The sequence below is a fragment of the Pan paniscus genome, chromosome 1, assembly GCF_029289425.2.
Source record: "Pan paniscus chromosome 1, NHGRI_mPanPan1-v2.0_pri, whole genome shotgun sequence".
In the NCBI taxonomy this organism is placed as follows: Eukaryota; Metazoa; Chordata; class Mammalia; order Primates; family Hominidae; genus Pan; species Pan paniscus.
In genome coordinates, this window is record NC_073249.2 from 126,946,061 (window position 1) to 126,964,106 (window position 18,046).

General features: G+C 41.2%; 1 protein-coding gene across 2 annotated transcripts in view; it reads right to left on the minus strand.

Annotated features, from left to right (window-relative positions):
* MFSD14A (major facilitator superfamily domain containing 14A) overlaps nucleotides 1-18,046 on the minus strand; it is a 44,927-nt gene that overhangs the window by 1,744 nt on the left and 25,137 nt on the right. For both annotated transcript variants that reach the window (XM_003808469.6, XM_034931929.3), the window contains exons 6-11: nucleotides 13,261-13,479; nucleotides 12,870-12,983; nucleotides 11,771-11,842; nucleotides 4,201-4,313; nucleotides 2,932-3,029; nucleotides 831-994 (exon numbers count right to left, since the gene is read on the minus strand). In XM_003808469.6, the coding sequence (XP_003808517.1) occupies nucleotides 831-994; nucleotides 2,932-3,029; nucleotides 4,201-4,313; nucleotides 11,771-11,842; nucleotides 12,870-12,983; nucleotides 13,261-13,479 (780 nt within the window). The remainder of the gene's footprint in view (nucleotides 1-830; nucleotides 995-2,931; nucleotides 3,030-4,200; nucleotides 4,314-11,770; nucleotides 11,843-12,869; nucleotides 12,984-13,260; nucleotides 13,480-18,046) is intronic.

The following is an 18,046-nucleotide window of genomic DNA, read 5'->3' on the forward strand; positions in this document are numbered from 1 at the left end:
TTAAAAGAATCGCTTGAACTTGGGAGATAGAGGTTGCAGAGAGCCAAGATTGTGCCACTGCATTCCAGCCTGTGTGACAGAGTGAGACTGTCTCAGAAACAACAAAAAACAAAAAAAATAAAATCAGGTAGCATACAGTATTTACTATAGTAGCAAAATAAATTACCATTTCTTTGTTTCAAGAAGGTAATTATAATTTCAAGTGACTGGAAGTGAGAAAAACACAGGTTACCAAGAAAAACAGACCTTTGTTTTAGCCCAAAATTACATTCATTCTTAGCAGAAGCTTGCACTGCCAGTTTTGTGTATAGCCCACAAACATTCTTTTATTTAAAAGTAGTCTTAGTGGGTTGGAAGATAAGTACAGAACTCTGCTAAATAAGCCAGGAAACTGATGAGCTGCTAATATTGGCCAAAATGATCAGCACTGTTTGGCATTAATTTTCAGTTGAAAGGAGGGAAATATAGCAAACAGTGAACAAAGGTTATTTACCATAAGCCTGCCTTTTGTATGAAAAGTTAGTTAACATACAGAACTGTGATATTAGAAAAGTTTCAAAAGAGACTAGTAGTAAAGAGAAATGGTTTGTTACATATGCCATTGACAAACTAGGTACTTAAAATTTTTCATTCTCAAGTGGAAAAAAAATATGCACAGCCAATTTTCACAAGGTGGTATGTAGAAGAACACAGTCCCTTAAACTCTGGTTTTTAAGCATTTTATTCAATCTCAAATAGAATCTCACATAAAAGCTTTCATGACCAAAAACCAGTAGCCTTTAATCTAGCCAAATGAACCATACAATTTGATCATGTTGAATGAGAATTACCTGTTCAAAGTGGTGCTGAGGGCTTGTGTTTGTTCCCAAGTCTGTTCCTGTTATTGGCAGTTCTTTAAGTTCCACATGGAATATGTAGAAAATGAATCCATAGAGGGCCGGTCCCAGACCATTGCATAATCCTCGAATTCCTGTTATCATTCCTTGAACGACACCTACATTGTTTAAACAAATTATCACTTAGTAAACTACCTGGTTTTTTTCCCCTACCTTAGAACCAGTACAAATATGAAATCACTTAATCTAAAATCAAGATTCTTATCAGACACTAGCAATTTATAGCAATGTCATTAAAAACTATTAATATTTAGAAGCTATCAGCTCTACAAAGTGTAGTAAGCTGTCCTATGCAAACATGAGCTCTGATGTACCCATATATAGGTCTCACATAGAAACAAGTGGGCAAAACCACTTTATTTCCCTAGATTACAGCCTTCAAAACATGGCTGGTTAAAAATCAGTCACAATTTCACAACTACAAATGTTAAAATTTATCTGTCCCTAAGCAACTACTTAAGACCCCTTTTAGTCAAAAATAAAGTGGGGGGGTCAACTGGTGGGAGTGCAGTGGCGCAAACTTGGCTCACTGCAGCCTCAACTTCCTGGGCTCAAATACCTGGCTAATTTTTGTACTTTTTGTAGAGATGGGGTCTCACTTTGTTGCCTAGGGTGGTGTTGAACTCAACTCAAGTGATCCTCCTGCCTCAGCCTACCAAAGTGCTGTGATTACAGGCATTGAGCCACTGTGCCCAGCCAAAATCACACTTTTTTTTTTGAGACGGAGTTTCACTCTTGTTGCCCAGGCTGGAGTGCAGTGGCACGATCTCGGCTCACTGCAAACTCCGCTTCCAGGGTTCAAGTGATTCTCCTGCCTCAGCCTCCCGAGTAGCTGGGATTACAGGTGTGCACCACCACGCCTGGCTGATTTTTTTAGTAGAGACAGGGTTTCACCATGTTGGCCAGGCTGATCTCGAACTCCTGACCTTAGGTGATCCACCAGCCTTGGCCTCCCAAAGCACTGAGATTACAGGCATGAGCCACTGCGCCCGGCCAATAACACTGTTTTTACAGCATTTGATTTTTGTTTCTCTCTTTTAATTTAAAATGCAACTTGCTTTGGCCATAGGCCTTTCCTTCCTCATTTATCAACCAAGTGACAACTGCCACTGTTTTGCAGTGCCCCTTTTATCCTTATGACTAGACAAAACATATCCTTTTCAAAGAAGTATTCATCATCTGTTAGCATCCCAAGAATTAAATGTTCCCACCAAAAAAAAAAAAAGAGCATATGATATTAAAGATGTTGCTGTGTTACATATCTTCAGATGACTGAAACTATATGATTTCTCTTTTTTTTTATTAGAGATGGGAGTCTTGCTGTGTTGCCTAAGCTAGCTTCAAACTCTTGAGCTCAAGTAATCCTCCTGCCTCAGCTTCCCAAGTGGCTGGGACAACATTCATAAAAGGTCTATGAATATATCCCACAAGGTGTCTAGCACAACACAGCAAAAACTTAATGCTTAGTTAATATTCTGTGGCCAACATTCATCAGTAAATTTTTTTGAGACAGGTCTCTCAAGGTCTCTCACTGTGTCGCCCAGGTTGGAGTTCACTGGCCTGATTTTGGCTCACTGCAACCTCCGCCTCTGAGACTCAAGTGATCCTCCAACCTCAGCCTCCCAAGTAACTGGGACTACAGGCATGTGCCACCCTGCCCAGCTAATTTTTGCATTTTAGTGATGGGGTTTCCCCATGTTGCCCAGGCTGGTCTCCAACTCCTGAACTCAAGCAATCTGCCTGCCTCGGCCTCTCAAAGTGTTGGGATTACAGGTGTGAGCCACCATGCCCAGCCTCATCAGTAAATTTTCTATGAACAGAACAGATAAGCCACATATTCTAAGTGAGAGAAAAGGGAATATGTATCTACCTAAGGATAAATACCCTAGAATCTGCTTTTCCTGTTTATATCAAAAGCAATTTTAAAAGTCTCTACCCTGAAGATATACTTAATGTTTCAGTACATAGGAGACAGAACACAGGATTAGAACATTCTGTACTTTTAAATAATTATCGCTAGTTCCTATCAACTCACCCTGTTGATCAGCATCAGCAGTTCGTGAAACAAGAGCACTGACAGCAGGAAAGGTGATGCTAGACATGGCTGCTACTGCCCCAGCAGCCCACATCATCCTATAAGGAGAGCAGCAAAACAAAAACAGTAAATTCTTCTCCACTGTACCTGAAAGTCAAACTACATAATTAAGTAATTCTTACTGTGAAATGGCTGTAGAGAAAAGGAGAACTGAACTTGCTTACTAGGTGACTATGGGCAAGTTGCTTAACAATCTGACCCTGTATACAAAGACAGCAACTTAATTCACAAGAGTGCTGTGAGGGTGTAACGTAAAATCGGGATATCATGTTCCAAACTGTAAAATGTGCTGGGTATTATTTCTACAGGCAATTGAGAGGTTATATTGAGGATAATGTATAATATAGATGACGAAACATCATCAAATATTTCCAAACACATGAAGCCAACAAGTCTTTGACAAAGTTCTTATGGATTTGTGAAGATATCGCTGATTTGATCTAATCCTTAAATTGTAAAGAACAAGTAACTTGGATGTTCCTGGCTTCATGTTTAAAAGCAATGTTTTAGGTAATTTCAATTGTGAGCACATCTTTGCAAAGGCTAGTTTGGAGAACAAATCATCACCCTCTTGATGCTTGCTTATATCCAAGTCCAAACAGAGACGAGGCAGTCAGTTGTTTGAAATATTAGTGCAAACCATGGAGTTCAGTGCCGTAATGTCTGAGCACAATAATACTATCTACGTGGGCAGCCTGACAACAAGCGTCACTACTCAAGTCCCCTGCAGGAAACCCGACTGGTCAGAAAAGCTGAGACACAGCATGAAGCTGGCACCAAAATAACTGGATTGTTTTCACTTCTGGTTTGCTATCAGTAATGATCACTGGTTATACAACTTTCTTTTTCCTGACCAGAAAAACAAAAAATGTAAATAACTTTCAGGGCCTTGTTGCTATGGGATTACATACTTTTTCCTTTAGTAACGGACTGATTTAGATTAAATGCTCCTTAAAGATTCAAAAGCTGTATAATCTCATTCAAAAATTCAGCCTGTCATTTAGCTATAAAAGGTCACCTTTTTAATCCTCAAGCCATTCTAGGAGAACATATAAATATACAAGTGGCAGACTTATATTAGACACATTTTGAAAGATAAAAAGCATAGTATGAGACAGATTACAGTCTACCCCTCAGTTGAGAAGCAAATAAAAACACAAGGGCTAACACCAAAACTAAAAATATTAACATTAAAATATTTATACTTACCAAGGTTCTGAACCAAAGCCATACCATGCCAACTGTAATATTTGAAATCCTAGACCCAGTAAAATGGTGTTCTTATTTCCAATTGACCTCATAAGTAAACTCAAGACTATGGTCTGAAAAAAAAAAGATTTATCAGAATAAAGTTTTAAAAAGTGACTTCTTTCAATCTACACTATAAAAGGACTATTGGTACTTTTCTACAATTTGGCTGATTTTCAACAATAATTGCCCTGAATATGTCTGAGATCACTAGTCCAGGTCACATAAGCAGATGAAAAGTCCCTCTGCTGACACAGATCCAGACTGAGAGTTAAAAAACTGAAAGATAAAACTTCCTATTCAGTACATTTCTACTGAGGACCACTTAAATCAGTAGTTGAAAATGGAAGGGTCAAAAGTTCTAACTAATGATTTGGAGATCCCCATTACATAATAGCCTTAAAGCCTGTTTAGGTCCAAGTTAGTCTAAAATGCTTATTTCCACAACTAAAGAAAAACTAACATAGAACAATGATTACCCATATATTATTTACCTAAGTTAATCTATTGTTGAAACCATGATGCCTTTTATAAACAGTAAATTAATAAGCTTGATTTGGGATAAATGCAGTATACTATACAGCAGACTTTAGAAAAACAGCCTGGATCATAATCTTGGCTTTGTGTGGCTCTCAGCAAGTCACTTCACTTTGAGCCTCACTTTTGTCTCTTTGCAAATGGGGATAACAGCACCTATTTCAAAACCTTGTCATGGGAATTAAATGAGATATATTTACATAAAGTTCTTAGAATTGTGCCTGGCAATAATCAGCGGTTAATAAACAATATTATCAGTGGGTGGGTTTTCTTGTGCCTCCTTTTTCTTTCAAAGTCAACAAAGTTCAGCAGTGATTTGGGAACATTAGAAAATTTTTTTTTGCTATTCTAACTAACGTTTTTAATATACTACATAAGATAGCTAGTAAGTCCATAGACAAGTAAAAATAATTCAGGAAATCACTATTTTATGATGAGCTGACACTTTAAAACTCATAAAATATAAGTTTTGAATTCTTTAAATTGAGATGGCCATTTAAGAATTTAATCACAAATATGCCAGTGAAAAGCAAATGATTCGTTCAAGGATTTTTGAGCAATTAGAACTCACAGCTTTCTTGTCTAAGATTTTCACTTAAATCACGTGAGTATAAGACTGAGTTCCATGTAGAATTATATTCTTTGGCAACCAAACCAGAAAAGGAAACTTGCCCAGAGCCAGCAGTTAGCTGAGAAAAACTTCAACTGAAAGAAACATTTAGGCCAGGCACAGTGACTCATATCTGTAATCCCAGCACTTTCGGGAACTGAGATGGAAGGACTGCTTGAACCCAGGAGTTTGAGACCAGCCTGGACAACATAAAGAGACCACATCTCTACAAAAAATTGAAAAATTAGCCAGGCTGGTGGCACACGCCTGTGGTCCCAGCTACTCAGGAGGCTGAGTCCAGAGGATCACTCGAGCCCAGGAGGTCGAGGCTGCAGTAAGCCATGATCACACCACTGCACTCCAGCCTGGGTGACAGAGACCATCTCAAGTCACCCATGACTTGTGGGTGGGAACTGGTGGCCAATATTATAAAAAATAATCAGAAAGATTAGAAATGATTAGGATTCTAATTAGGGTTAGAAATAATTAAAAATGATTTTATTTGTGGACTATATCAGAGACTGGCTTTCAATTAATTATGAAAAAGGAAACTGTAAGTATACCCAAAGCTCTGTGGCCTCCAACTGTCTGAGAAGAACAGGGAACTATAATGCAAAGTTGAAGAACTTCTGGGAAACTACTTTTAAGAACATCCCTGAAGGTAGCACTTTCATCTAAAAAGCTGTGATTCTTTATATGGCTCTAGGAACTCACAGAGCAGAAAACATTTGTTCTCATCATTCACTGAGATGATGATAAGCATTACAAGGAAGAAATGCTGTTAAAAAATAGATTTCACTTAATGATGAAATCCCTGGCACTTCAGCCAAGAGACAGGACAGTGAAGAAGGCTGAGCATCAACTCCCAGCTCAGTGGGAACAGGATGGCATGGGCCAGCCATGTACACTGGAGCACGTGTTCTTTCAGGAATGCTAGTCTAAGAAAGCTGACACTTCTCAAGCAGAGATCATTAATATTACCAGAAAGTACTTATAAAATGCGGTCATCTCATAGCCCTTCAACCAACCCATCTAGCCAGTAAGTACTTATCTGCAGAAATGACTATCTTCCCCTTTGTGGAAAGCTGTTCTCAAAGAATAAATCCCAGTTCAATAAAAAAGGCTTAGAATGCATTATTAGCCTCATTTCCTTTTTACAGATAAGATTAACTGGAGAATATATTTTCTTTTCTTTTGGGTTTTTTTTTTTTTGAGACGGAGTCTCGCTCTGTTGCCCAGGCTAGAGTGCAGTGGCACGATCTTGGCTCACTGCCACCTCTGCCTCCGGGGTTTAAGCGATTTTTCTGCCTCAGCCTCCCGAGTAGCTGGGACTCAGGTGCCCGCCACCAGGCCCGCTAATTTTTGTATTTTTAGTAAAGACAGGGTTCCACCATATTGGCCAGGCTGGTTTCGAACTTCTGACCTTGTGATCCAGCTGCCTCGGCCTCCCAAAGTGCTGGTATCTCAGGCGTGAGCCACCACGTGCCCAGCCTTTCCTTTTCCCCCCGAGATGGAGTTTCACTCTTGTTGCCCAGGCTGGAGTGCTGTGGCGCAATGCTGGCTCACTGCAACCTCCACCTCCCAGGTTCAAGTGATTCTCCTGCCTCAGCCTCCCGAGTAGCTGGGATTACAGGCACGTGCCACCATGCCCAGCTAAATTTTTTTTGCATTTTTAGTAGAGATGAGGTTTCACCATGTTGGCCAGGCTGGTCTCGAACTCCTGACCTCAGGTGATTCACCCACCTTGGCCTCCCAAAGTGCTAAGGTTATAGGTGTGGGCCACCGTGCCCGGCCAAGAATATATTTTCTTAAGGCCATGAGATGAGTCATTAAACTTGGAAACAATGAGATACACCAATCCCCCTTTCCTGGGGTAACGTCCTATGTGCAGAATTACTGCAGCAGGCCCACTGCTGTGAGAACCTCCTCTTGGACTCCTTCCCCTACAGCCTATCTTGTGACCCAAAGCCCTAAAAGACACCGATACTTACAACACTCTAACTGGGAACACTGATTCTCTTCTTGAAGGCAGGAAGTTTTCTCTTATTTACATTTATATCCCCAGCACCCAGTAAGTTCTTAATAAGTGTTTATGGAAAGCATGCATAATTCTAAATGTTATAATATTCTCAATAATATTAATAATAATGGAACAAAATACTTAATATATAAGTGTTCTTGAACGGAAAAAAATTTTGGTGTCCCTTAATTTAACTCTCATTTTGAAGATGACAGCACTGAGTCCCAAAGGTTAAATGACTTAAGCAAGATGGCATAGCTGATGAACAGCTAAGCTAACACTAACATCAGCTTTGGTTAGTCTGTCAACAAATATTTGCCAAATTCCTAATAAGACCAACTCTTATTCTTGGCCTGAAGACGCATGGGTGAGTAAGTCAAAGTATCCAACAACACACGGACTACCTTCTCATGGAGGAAAGATGCATATGAGCCTGCTTATTTAACAAGATATTCCAGGTTGTAGCTGCTATGAACAAAATAAAACAGGGCAGTGTGATGGAGATGCTGCTTAAACCAGGATCCAAAGTGAGAGCTCACTAAGGGGAGAGACCTAGTTATGCAAAGATCTGGGGAAAGAGAACACCCCAAGCAAGGCTGACAGCAAGTGCAAAGGCCCTGGACTGAAACAGAACATACTCAACCATGTGGAGAGTGGAGGAAAATGACATAATAAGGAGTCTAGATTTTATTCTGGTTGCAAAGGAAAGTGAGTTATAGGTAAGATGCGATTAAATTTCCATTTTACAAAAATTACTCTGCCAAGTGCAGAATGAACTATAGTGAGGCAAGATGGAAGCAGAGAGACCAGATGGAAGATATGGCCACGGCTCAGATTGGGTTCCTACTAATGGAGAATATCAGAAACGCTCTGATTCAAGATATATTTTGGAGAGAGAGGTGATAGGAAGTATCATTTGATGGGCTGAATGTAAGGTTAGGGAGAAAGGATTCATGAATGTCGCTAAGGCTTCTGGCCCCCAAAACCAGGCGGTGGTGAAGCCACTGAATGAGATGAGGAGCATAGGGGTGGCGGGCAAGGGATGGAACCCAGATTTTAATTTTGGCCATGTTAAGGCTGAGATACCCAGCCAATGTGTCATATAGGAGCTCAGGGACTGGACTGGAAGAGTAAGTGTGGGAGTCACCCCCACAGAGAGGGCTGGATAGGAAAACACTGAGAAAAAAGAAATGTGTAGAACTATATTGATGTTCTCATGTAAACACTTACTTAGTGCAAGTGTTAGGAACTCTTATACATACCGGTGCCCAGGAAGTAATGGGGCTGATGATAAACCAGAAAGAAAAGGTTCCAAAGGGGACAGCAACTACTTGGCTCTCACTGGAAGGTTGGCCCACACCCGGTTACCAGATCTAATCATTTTGGGGGAGAAGCTACATAACCATAATTTCACGTAACACTTCCCAATTTTAAAGTGCTTACTACTAATTTTTTAAGTTTTTTTTTTTTAACATTATGGAAAAAAACCAATGACCTTTAGTTTAGCACCTCCTGGCAGTTCAGGTTGCTAGGGTGACAAAAATGAATATGATATAATCCTGACCTCATGATCTACTCAGAGGTCCGCTAGAGCTCACAAACTAAGGCAATAAACAGAGATAAAATCTCTACTACACTGTATTCTGTACAATGATAGAGATATGCGCACATGAGCATGGGGACCCAGAAAAGGGATACTTAGGGTGGAGGAAGGGGAGGCAGAAAGAATAGCAGGAACAAAAGCACGTGGGTAAGAAATAAAGCAAACATGCATTAATGGAGAGCTATTAGCAGCTCCGTGCTGCTGGAGAGGAGGGAGAAATACACTGGTCTTTCAGTGGTATGGAAGGTCAACAGGGGACAAGTCATTCTCAATTGTATATTTCTGCATAAACGAGAATACAAGATCATTCTTCTACCTTTGAGGCTATACATGTAATAATGTAGTAGCTCATATATAATGATATAAAGTGTTAATTCTTACTTCTACATAAGCACCAAAACCTAAATGGTCACTTAAGGACCTTGTTCCTCATGGACTGTGTCTGTCATGCTGTGTCAGCAATGGTGTTTGGAGCGTTGCTTGCACCTTTGCGGTCTTACTGCCTTCAGGGCTCTGCTGCTGCACTGATCTTTCCAATACAGATCCAACTACATCCCTCTCCTTTACCTGTCTGCCCTGCCAGATTCTGCACTCTCAGAGACTGTTTTTCATCTTGTAACCTAGTGCCAGGTGCCATCTGCTAAACAGAGGAAAAATACCCTCAAAAGCACCCTCCACTCATCACTGGGTCTGCAGTGTCACTGACTAAATTTATTAGATGCATACAGCTCCCATGGTCATTTAAGCAAGAAACAGAACTTAAGACCTTATAGCTATCAATCTTTTATGTGTCATTACAGTATTAGTCTGCTATCTTCATCTAAATCTTAAACAAAAGTTAGCAAATCTAATGTTGGCAATGTATGAAAAAGATACTCATGCCCAGGTTGATCACATCTATTGCAAGGCTGGGTTAATCTTTGATAATTCATCAAGTTCTACACATACTAACTGTGTATTTTCCTTACACTTTTTTTTTTGAGACAGGGTCTCATTCTGTTGCCCATACTGGAGTACCATGGGACAACTGTGGCTCACTGCACCCTCGACCTCCCAGGATCAAGCAATCCTCCCATCTCAGCTTCCTGAGTAGCTGGGACTACAGGCACACACCACCACACCGGGCTTTTTTTTTTTTTTTTTTTTTTTTTTTTTGGTAGAGATGGGGTTTTGCCAAGTTGCTTGAGCTGGTCTTGAACTCCTGGGCTCAAGCAGTCCCTGACCTTGGCCACCCAAAGTGCTGGGAATACAGACATGAACCACCGCACCTGGCCTCAAAAACTTTTTTTAAAGCCATTTTTATATAAAGGCTACAGTATATTTTCCTCCAAAGTTAAAAAGCACTTTTCTCATGGCTAGGAATGAATATTTAAATGCATTGTTTTTCCAGACTGATGATTTTTAGGACAAACCTGAAGCTAGAAATAGTACTAATACTCAACACCAAGTATATGTATGTGCAGAGGCTTGGGGAGGCATATAGGATTTAAATTTGAAATTTGTTGCTAAACTCACCAAAACAGAATGAATCATGAGACCTGCAGAAGGAATCCTACTCGAGAAATGGTGAACCATCCAAGAGTCAATTAAAAATACCCTAGAATAAAACTAAGTTGTAATCTAGTAGATTACATCTAAGGTGAGAAAAAGTATTAACTTAGACTAGATTGTCTTCATAGTGTCTTAGAAACAGAAAGCCAAATAGCAAGAAAGGGGGTGGGGCTTTTTCACAGGAAGGAGGACAATGTTCTGTGATGTGAGAGAATTATGGTGGTCACTGGAAAAAAGATAGTATTCTTATTGTTAAACAGAAATAGTTTGGAAGCCAGGATGAAATATCTCCTCAGAAAATCCAAATTCCTGTGTTGATTAATATCTTATTCATCACACAACAACTGTTTACCAACTGGGCTGCCAACATACACACTTTCATGTCATTCTGCTGCTCAAAACCCACCAATGACTTCCTATCTTACTCAAGTCTTATGAGGACCTGTAAGCCCCGCACGATCTGGTCCCTCACTACCTCTTGGACTTCAGTTTCTAAGATGCTCTCAACTGTTCACTCAACTGGAGCCGCACTGGCCCCCTGTTGTTTCTTACACAAGCCAGCTACAGTCTCTCCTGAGAATTTTGTTTGTACTGTTTAGAATTCTCTTCTTCCAGATAATCCTACAGTTTGTTCCTCATACCTTTGCGTCTCTGCTGAAATGTCACCTTGCATTAGCAAGGTCTTCTCAACCATGCCCCCGTGCCCTTAAGACCATTCTCCCAAGTCACTCTCCATATGACCCTTAGCTTTTTTCTCTGTAGTTCTCAATACATCTGATATGTTTACATTGGTGTTTTTATTTTCTGTCTTATCCCACCAGAATGTAAACTCTACAAAAGCAAGAATTTAGTTAAGTTCACTGCTGTATCCCCAGTGCCTGACACATGGTAGGTATTCAATAAATATTTGTTGAATGAGTGAATAAATAGGACAAGGACTACAAGACATGAAACTTCTAACTTCATCCAGACATATATCCTAGTATACATCAATAAACTAGCTTTTACATTTATATATCCTATATTAAATGTGTCAGTCCCAAAAATCTGATCAACACTAGCTACACAAACAAATTGAATTTCTGAATCTATCAACCTCAGACTCCTGACTTTGTTGATTCCACCAAGATACCATCACTAGATGAGGCCCCAGTTTGGATGGCCAGCCAGGGTCACTCTGACATCACTCTAACTAAAAAAAGAAACTCACCTGTGCAATAATGGAAAGAATGCCAAGGACTGCTATAAACGCTGCAACACTTTCTGGTGAAAATTTCATTATCTAGAAGGGTTTCCAGAAAAGGTAACATTAATGAATACAAATGTATACCAGATAGAAAACCACTGCAGCTACTTGTATATTAACATTTAATGGGCCAGAAAAAAATAAATGTAATTCATTTATAAACAAAGAATTCCTCAGAGGAAATACAACATATCTTAACATACTAAAAATGCCTACTTATCCATGGTGGGTCCCTCAATGTGGATATACTAAATTGGAGATACTTATCAAGAACTCAGAATCATTTTACAAATAAATATTGCAGTATTTTGTGCATTTTACATGTATTGGTTAAAGGCTTGATCTCCGTCTAGTGAGACTAGTGTCAAGGAGGAAAATACTTGTTTTTGCTCTCATTTTGGCTAGCTGCTCTACTTACATATGCTCTAAATCACAAAGAAGCTGGAGCAGGTGAAGGGGTTAAATCATCCCATCAATTCTATAGCCAACAAACTCAAACCACCTATATGGACAGGGAAAACTATCTTTCTCCCTAAGCCAAATATCTTAATATACCAAATAACCCCCACTAGAAATGCATAAGGAACATCAGCCACACAGAATAGGAGGTAAAGTCTAGTAGACCAAATAATATTCTTTTTATTTATTTATTTATTTTTTTAATTTTGAGACGGAGTTTCGCTCTTGTTACCCAGGCTGGAGTGAATGGCGCAATCTTGGCTCACTGCAGCCTCTGCCTCCTGGGTTCAAGTGATTCTCCTGCCTCAGCCTCCCAAGTAGCTGGGATTACAGGTGCCCGCCACTACGCCTGGCTAGTTGTTGTATTTTTAGTAAACATAGGATTTTGCCATGTTGGCCAGGCTGGTCTTGATCTCCTGACCTCAGCTGATCCACCCACCTTGGCCTACCAAAGTGCTGAGATTACAGGCGTGAGCCACTATACCAAGTCCAATGATATTCATTTTTAAAGGCCACTTCTATTACAGTTCTCTCAAGATTAAATATTTTTATTAAAGCACTAGACAATGAAAGAAAAGTCCACCTTAGTGGAAGAGGATTTTACCTGTCTGAGGTATAAAAAAAAGCTGGAATATTGGCCTGCCTCCGGTAGGTAGGAGAGAAACACTGTAATGCAGATCAGCAGCACTATGGAATCTTGGCCGACTTTTTTTAAGGACTAGAACAAGAAAAAGACTGATTGATATAAGGTTTTCTATCAAAACCACTGAACTATTCTTAAGAATACGCAGAGATTCCTTTTGGCAGTGTACTCATGGACAACTAGTTGTCCTTTTTATTTATTTCATATTCCCCAAACTATTCTGAAAAGTATTTCAAAATGTTAAAAGAAAAACCCAAGATGTTTTCCCTAAAGAAATATCCACAACAAAATATTAATGCTGCACTGAATCATGCACTTTTTTATCAAGGAGAAGGAAAAAGTATAAACTTACCGCAAAAGGGTCAGCTTGTTCCCAGGAAATGGGTGCTCCCCAGGATGCTGGCCGCATTTTCTCAGGCAACGACTCTGGCACAGCAACAAGGATAAAACAAATATCTAGCAAAGCTATTGCTGTAGCTAAGACTACCACCAAGCTGTCCCCATATACTCGTCCAAGATAAGCTCCAATTGCAGGACTGGTGACTAAACTTGCAGCAAATGTTGCTGAAACCTGCAATAAATTAAGGATAGACAGAGATTAGTCAGGCTACCTTTTTTCCTCAACACCACATAACTCCTTTCATAATCTGGATTTATGTCAGGCCTTCTGTTGCACACCCTCCCTTTTCTCTTCCTACCTGTGCCATTTATCTTTTTTTCTTGTGGGGGCGAGAGTGGGGGAACTGGGTCTTGCTCTGTCGCCCAGGCTGGAGTGCAGTGGTGCCATCACGGCTCACTGTAGTCTTGACCTCTCAGGCTCAAGAGATCTTCCTGCCTGAAGATCTCCTGATGGGGCTACAGGCACACACCACCACGCCCAGCTAATTTTGTTTATTTTTTATAGAGGTGGAAGTCGCGCTATGTTGCCTAGGCTAGTCTCGAACTCTTGAGCTCAAGCGATCCTCCCACCTCAGCCTCCCAAAGGGCTGGGAGTACAGGTATGAGACACCAAGCCTGGCCCCACTTTTCTTATACTCTCTCCTTTGGCAGGAAAAGTAAAGAATTAGATTCTTGCCTTAAAAACAGCCTGGACAACATGGAGAAACCCTGTCTGTATCAAAAAAGAAAAAAGAAAAATTAGCTGGGCATGCTGGTGTGCACCTGTAGTCTCAGCTACTTCAGAGGCTGAGGTGGCAGAATTCCTTTGAGCCAGAAAGGCGGAGGTTGCAGTGAGCCATGACAGCACCACTGCACTCCAGCCAGGGTGACAGAGTGAGACCGCATCTCAAAAATAAAATAAAATAAATGATAGCCTCTCAGGACACTGTCTTCAAACTTTCTAAGCCTTGGAGCCCTCTGTTCCAATAAATCCTACTGGCAAATTCATAGGTAAAAGAGATTTTTTTAAGAAGACTGGGTGTGATGGTTCATGCCTGTAATCTCAGCACTTGGGGAGGCCAAGGTGGGAGGACTGCGTGAAGCCAGAAGTTTGTGACCAGCCTGGGCAACATAGCAAGACCCCGCCTCTATTTAAATTTTTTAACTCTTTTAGTTGAGGAAGGGTTGAGATTCTGGGCACTGTACAAACACCCCTCCTTGACTGCCAGTCATGCTGGTCCTTAGGGGAGGGGTGTCTAATCTTTTGGCTTCCCTGGGCCACGCTGGAAGAACTGTCTTGGGCCACACATAAAATACACTAACAACAGCTGATGAGCTTAAAGAAAAAAAAACTGCATTATGTTTTAAGAAACTTTATGAATTTCTGTTGGGCCATGTGTGCAGCCTGTGGACCATGGGTTGGACAAGCTTGGTTAAGGGCATCTCCATAAACCCTTAAGTGTTCTCTGTGAAAGGAGTCTAAAATCCACTGCTCTAAGGAAATCCAATTTCACTGTGACTTTTCCAATATTAAAATTAAATGAACGTTTATCTTGGTACATACTGAAGGGCTAGCTGAAATAAAGCTTAAAGACTTGGAGGTTCCTGTTCTCATGAATAATATGTTAAGCCCTGGAACAAAACTGAGCTTGGTAATCTTTTTAATTGGCAGGGTTAGGAAGAATGAAATCACAGATAAATTAAGAACATCTCTAAAACTCTGAGGAAGTCTATTTTTTAAGCCTGGTGAAGATGAAGATTAAAGTTGAAAAGGACACGAGTAGAGCAAACCTGTTAACCGCAGACATTTCTAGCCTACTGGACAACAGCCTACAAATTAGCAGATGTGACAGCAGGAAACACTTCATAAAAATAGCACTCTTAGTCAGGTGAGGTGGCACCTGCCTATAGTCCCAGCTACTCAGGAGGCTGAGGTGGGAGATCACTTGATCCCAAGAGTGAGTCCAGTCTGGGCAACACCCTGTCTGGAAAGGAAAGAGGAAAGGAAAGCAAAGGGAAAAGGAATGGAGAAAGGGGAAAGAAGAGGAGAGAAGAGAAGAGGAAAGGAGAGGAGGAGAAAGGAAAAGGGGAAAGGGAAGAGAAAAGGGGAAGGAAAGGGTTAAAAAAGGGAAAAGGCTTAAGGAAAAGGGGAAAGGGGAAGGGAAAGGAAAAGGAAAGAAAAAGAAAAAAGAAGAGGAAAGGAAAGGGAAAAGGGGAGGGGAAAGGACAGGAAAGGAAAGGGAAAAGGGGAGGGGAAAGGACAGGAAAGGAAAGTGAAAAGGGGAGGGGAAGGGGGAAGGGAAGGGAAGGGAAAAGAGAAAAGGAAAGGAAAGGAGAAAGGTGAAAGCGAAAAGGAAAGGGGAAAGTGAAAGTGAAAAGTGGAAAGGGGAGGGGAGGGGGAAGAGAAGGGGAAAGGAAAGGGGAAGGAAAGGAAAAGGACCATATTCTTTCAAAGCATAGAGATTAATGTTGGAATTTTATTCTGTTTCTATGCCATTTTTGACTTTTGGATGGAGAACTTAAACTTCACAAGAATGCTTACTTGCAACTCTATTGCTTAAGGCAAGCAATTCAATTTTCAAAGGTCAATTATTTGAACAAGTACATAAAATTCTAGTAATTTCAAACATCTATCAATCAAATGTCCATCAACTGATGAATGGATAAGAATACACTACACAGCAATAAAAAAAAACTACTGGCCAGGTGCAGTGGCTCATGCCTGTAATTCCAGCACTTTGGGAGGCTGAGACAGGCGGATCACTTGAGTTTAGGAGTTTGAGACCATCCTGGGCAACATGGTGAAACTCCATCACTACAAAACATACAAAAATTAGTAGTCCCAGCTACTCGGGAGGCTGAGGTGGAAGGATCACTTGAGGCAGGGAGGTAGAGGGGAGACAGAGGCTGCAGTGAGCTGTAACAGCACCACTGCACTCCAGCCTGGGCAATAGAGTGAGACCCTGTCTCAAAAAGAAAAAAATTAGCTGGGCATGGTGGATCATGCCTGTGGTCTCAACTGCTTTAGAGGCTGAGGCAGAAGGATCGCTTGAGCCCAGGAAGCCAAGGCTTCAGTGAGCTGTGATCATGCCACTGCACTCCATCCTGGGGGATAGAGCAGGACCCTGTCTCAAAAAAAAAAAAAAAAAGGAAAAGAGACAAAAATAGAACCTATTGATCTATAGTATCAACATGGATCAATCTCAAAAGATTATGCCAAGTGAAAGAAGTTAGACACAAAAGATGTTTTGTCGTATTTAATTTATATGAAGTTTCTAGAAAAGGCAAAACCATGGTGACAGAAGCTAAATTGTTGGTTGCTTGGGGTCACAGATGGAGCATGGGGATGGATGGCAAACAGGGCTGAGGGAACACTTTGGGCTGATGGAAATGTTCTATAACTGGGTTGTGGTGGTTTTTTAAATGGTATTTAATATATTCACATGTGGGCCAGGCGCCATGGCTCACGCCTATAATCCCAACACTTTGGGAGGCCGAGGCAGGCGGATCACAGGTCAGGAGTTCAAGACAAGCCTGGCCAATATGGTGAAATCCCGTCTCTACTAAAAATACAAAAATTAGCTGGGCATGGTGGTGGGCATAGCTACTGGGCAGGCTGAGGCAGGAGAATCGTTTGAACCCGGGAGGCGGAGGTTGCAGTAAGCCAAGATCACACCTCTGCACTCCAGCCTGGGTGACAGAGCAAGACTCCGTCTCAACAAAAAACAAACTATATATATATACACACACATACATACACACACACACATACATATAAATATATATATTCAAATGTAGTGGTTATTTTGTTATTGCAGCCCTAGGTGTGGTTTCAGAGGGACCCAGATCTCAGCAGGGCTCTGGCACAAGTGTGGGGAAAGGGAAAATGGTTCTCACTATGAGGGTCGCTGAAGACATTTGAGGGCATTTACAGAGATCACATTTGTGACACAGTGAGCAAGTCAGTACAGTTGTTTCATGTCATTTCCCTTCTCCTCAGTTCTCTCCACTTCGTAGCCATTTCTTTCTGCTCAGAAAAAAGATCACAGCGGTCACCCCGCACCCCCCAACCCCCTTTTTTTGAGACAGGTCTCGCTCTGTGGCTCATGTTGGAGTGCAGTGGTGCGATCACGGCTCACTGCAGCCTCAACCTCTCAGGCCCAAGTGATCCTCTCACCTAAGCCTCCCAGGTAGCTGGGACTACAGGCACACACTACCACACCTGGCTAATTTTTAAAGTTCCTGTATAGATGGGGTCTCACTATGTTGCCCAGGCTAGTCTCAAACTCCTGGCTCAAACAATCCTCCTGCCTCAGCCTCCCAAAGTGCTGGGATTATAAGCCACTGCACCTGGCCCCTCCAACTTTTTTTTTAAGAGACAGGGTCTCACTCTGTACCCTAGACTGGAGTGTAGTGGCATGATCATAGCCGCAGCCTCAAACTCCTGGCCTCAAGCAATCCCCCTGCCTTGGCCTCCCAAACTGGTGGTATTACAGGCACATGCCACTGTGCCTGGCCACTTCCCCACCTTTTTTCTGCATCCATATTATTTCTAGAAGATTTAAGTGTTTTTTGTTTTGTTTTGTTTTGTTTTTTGCCAGAACATGGCTTAATACACAGAACCTCCAGATTGAAAATTGTTAATTTCAAAACTTTGGCTATGGGAAAATAAATTACGTCAAAAAAACCAAACCAACCAACCAACCAACCGACCGACCAACCCCAAATTGGGTTATGGTGGTGTTTGCATAACAGTATAA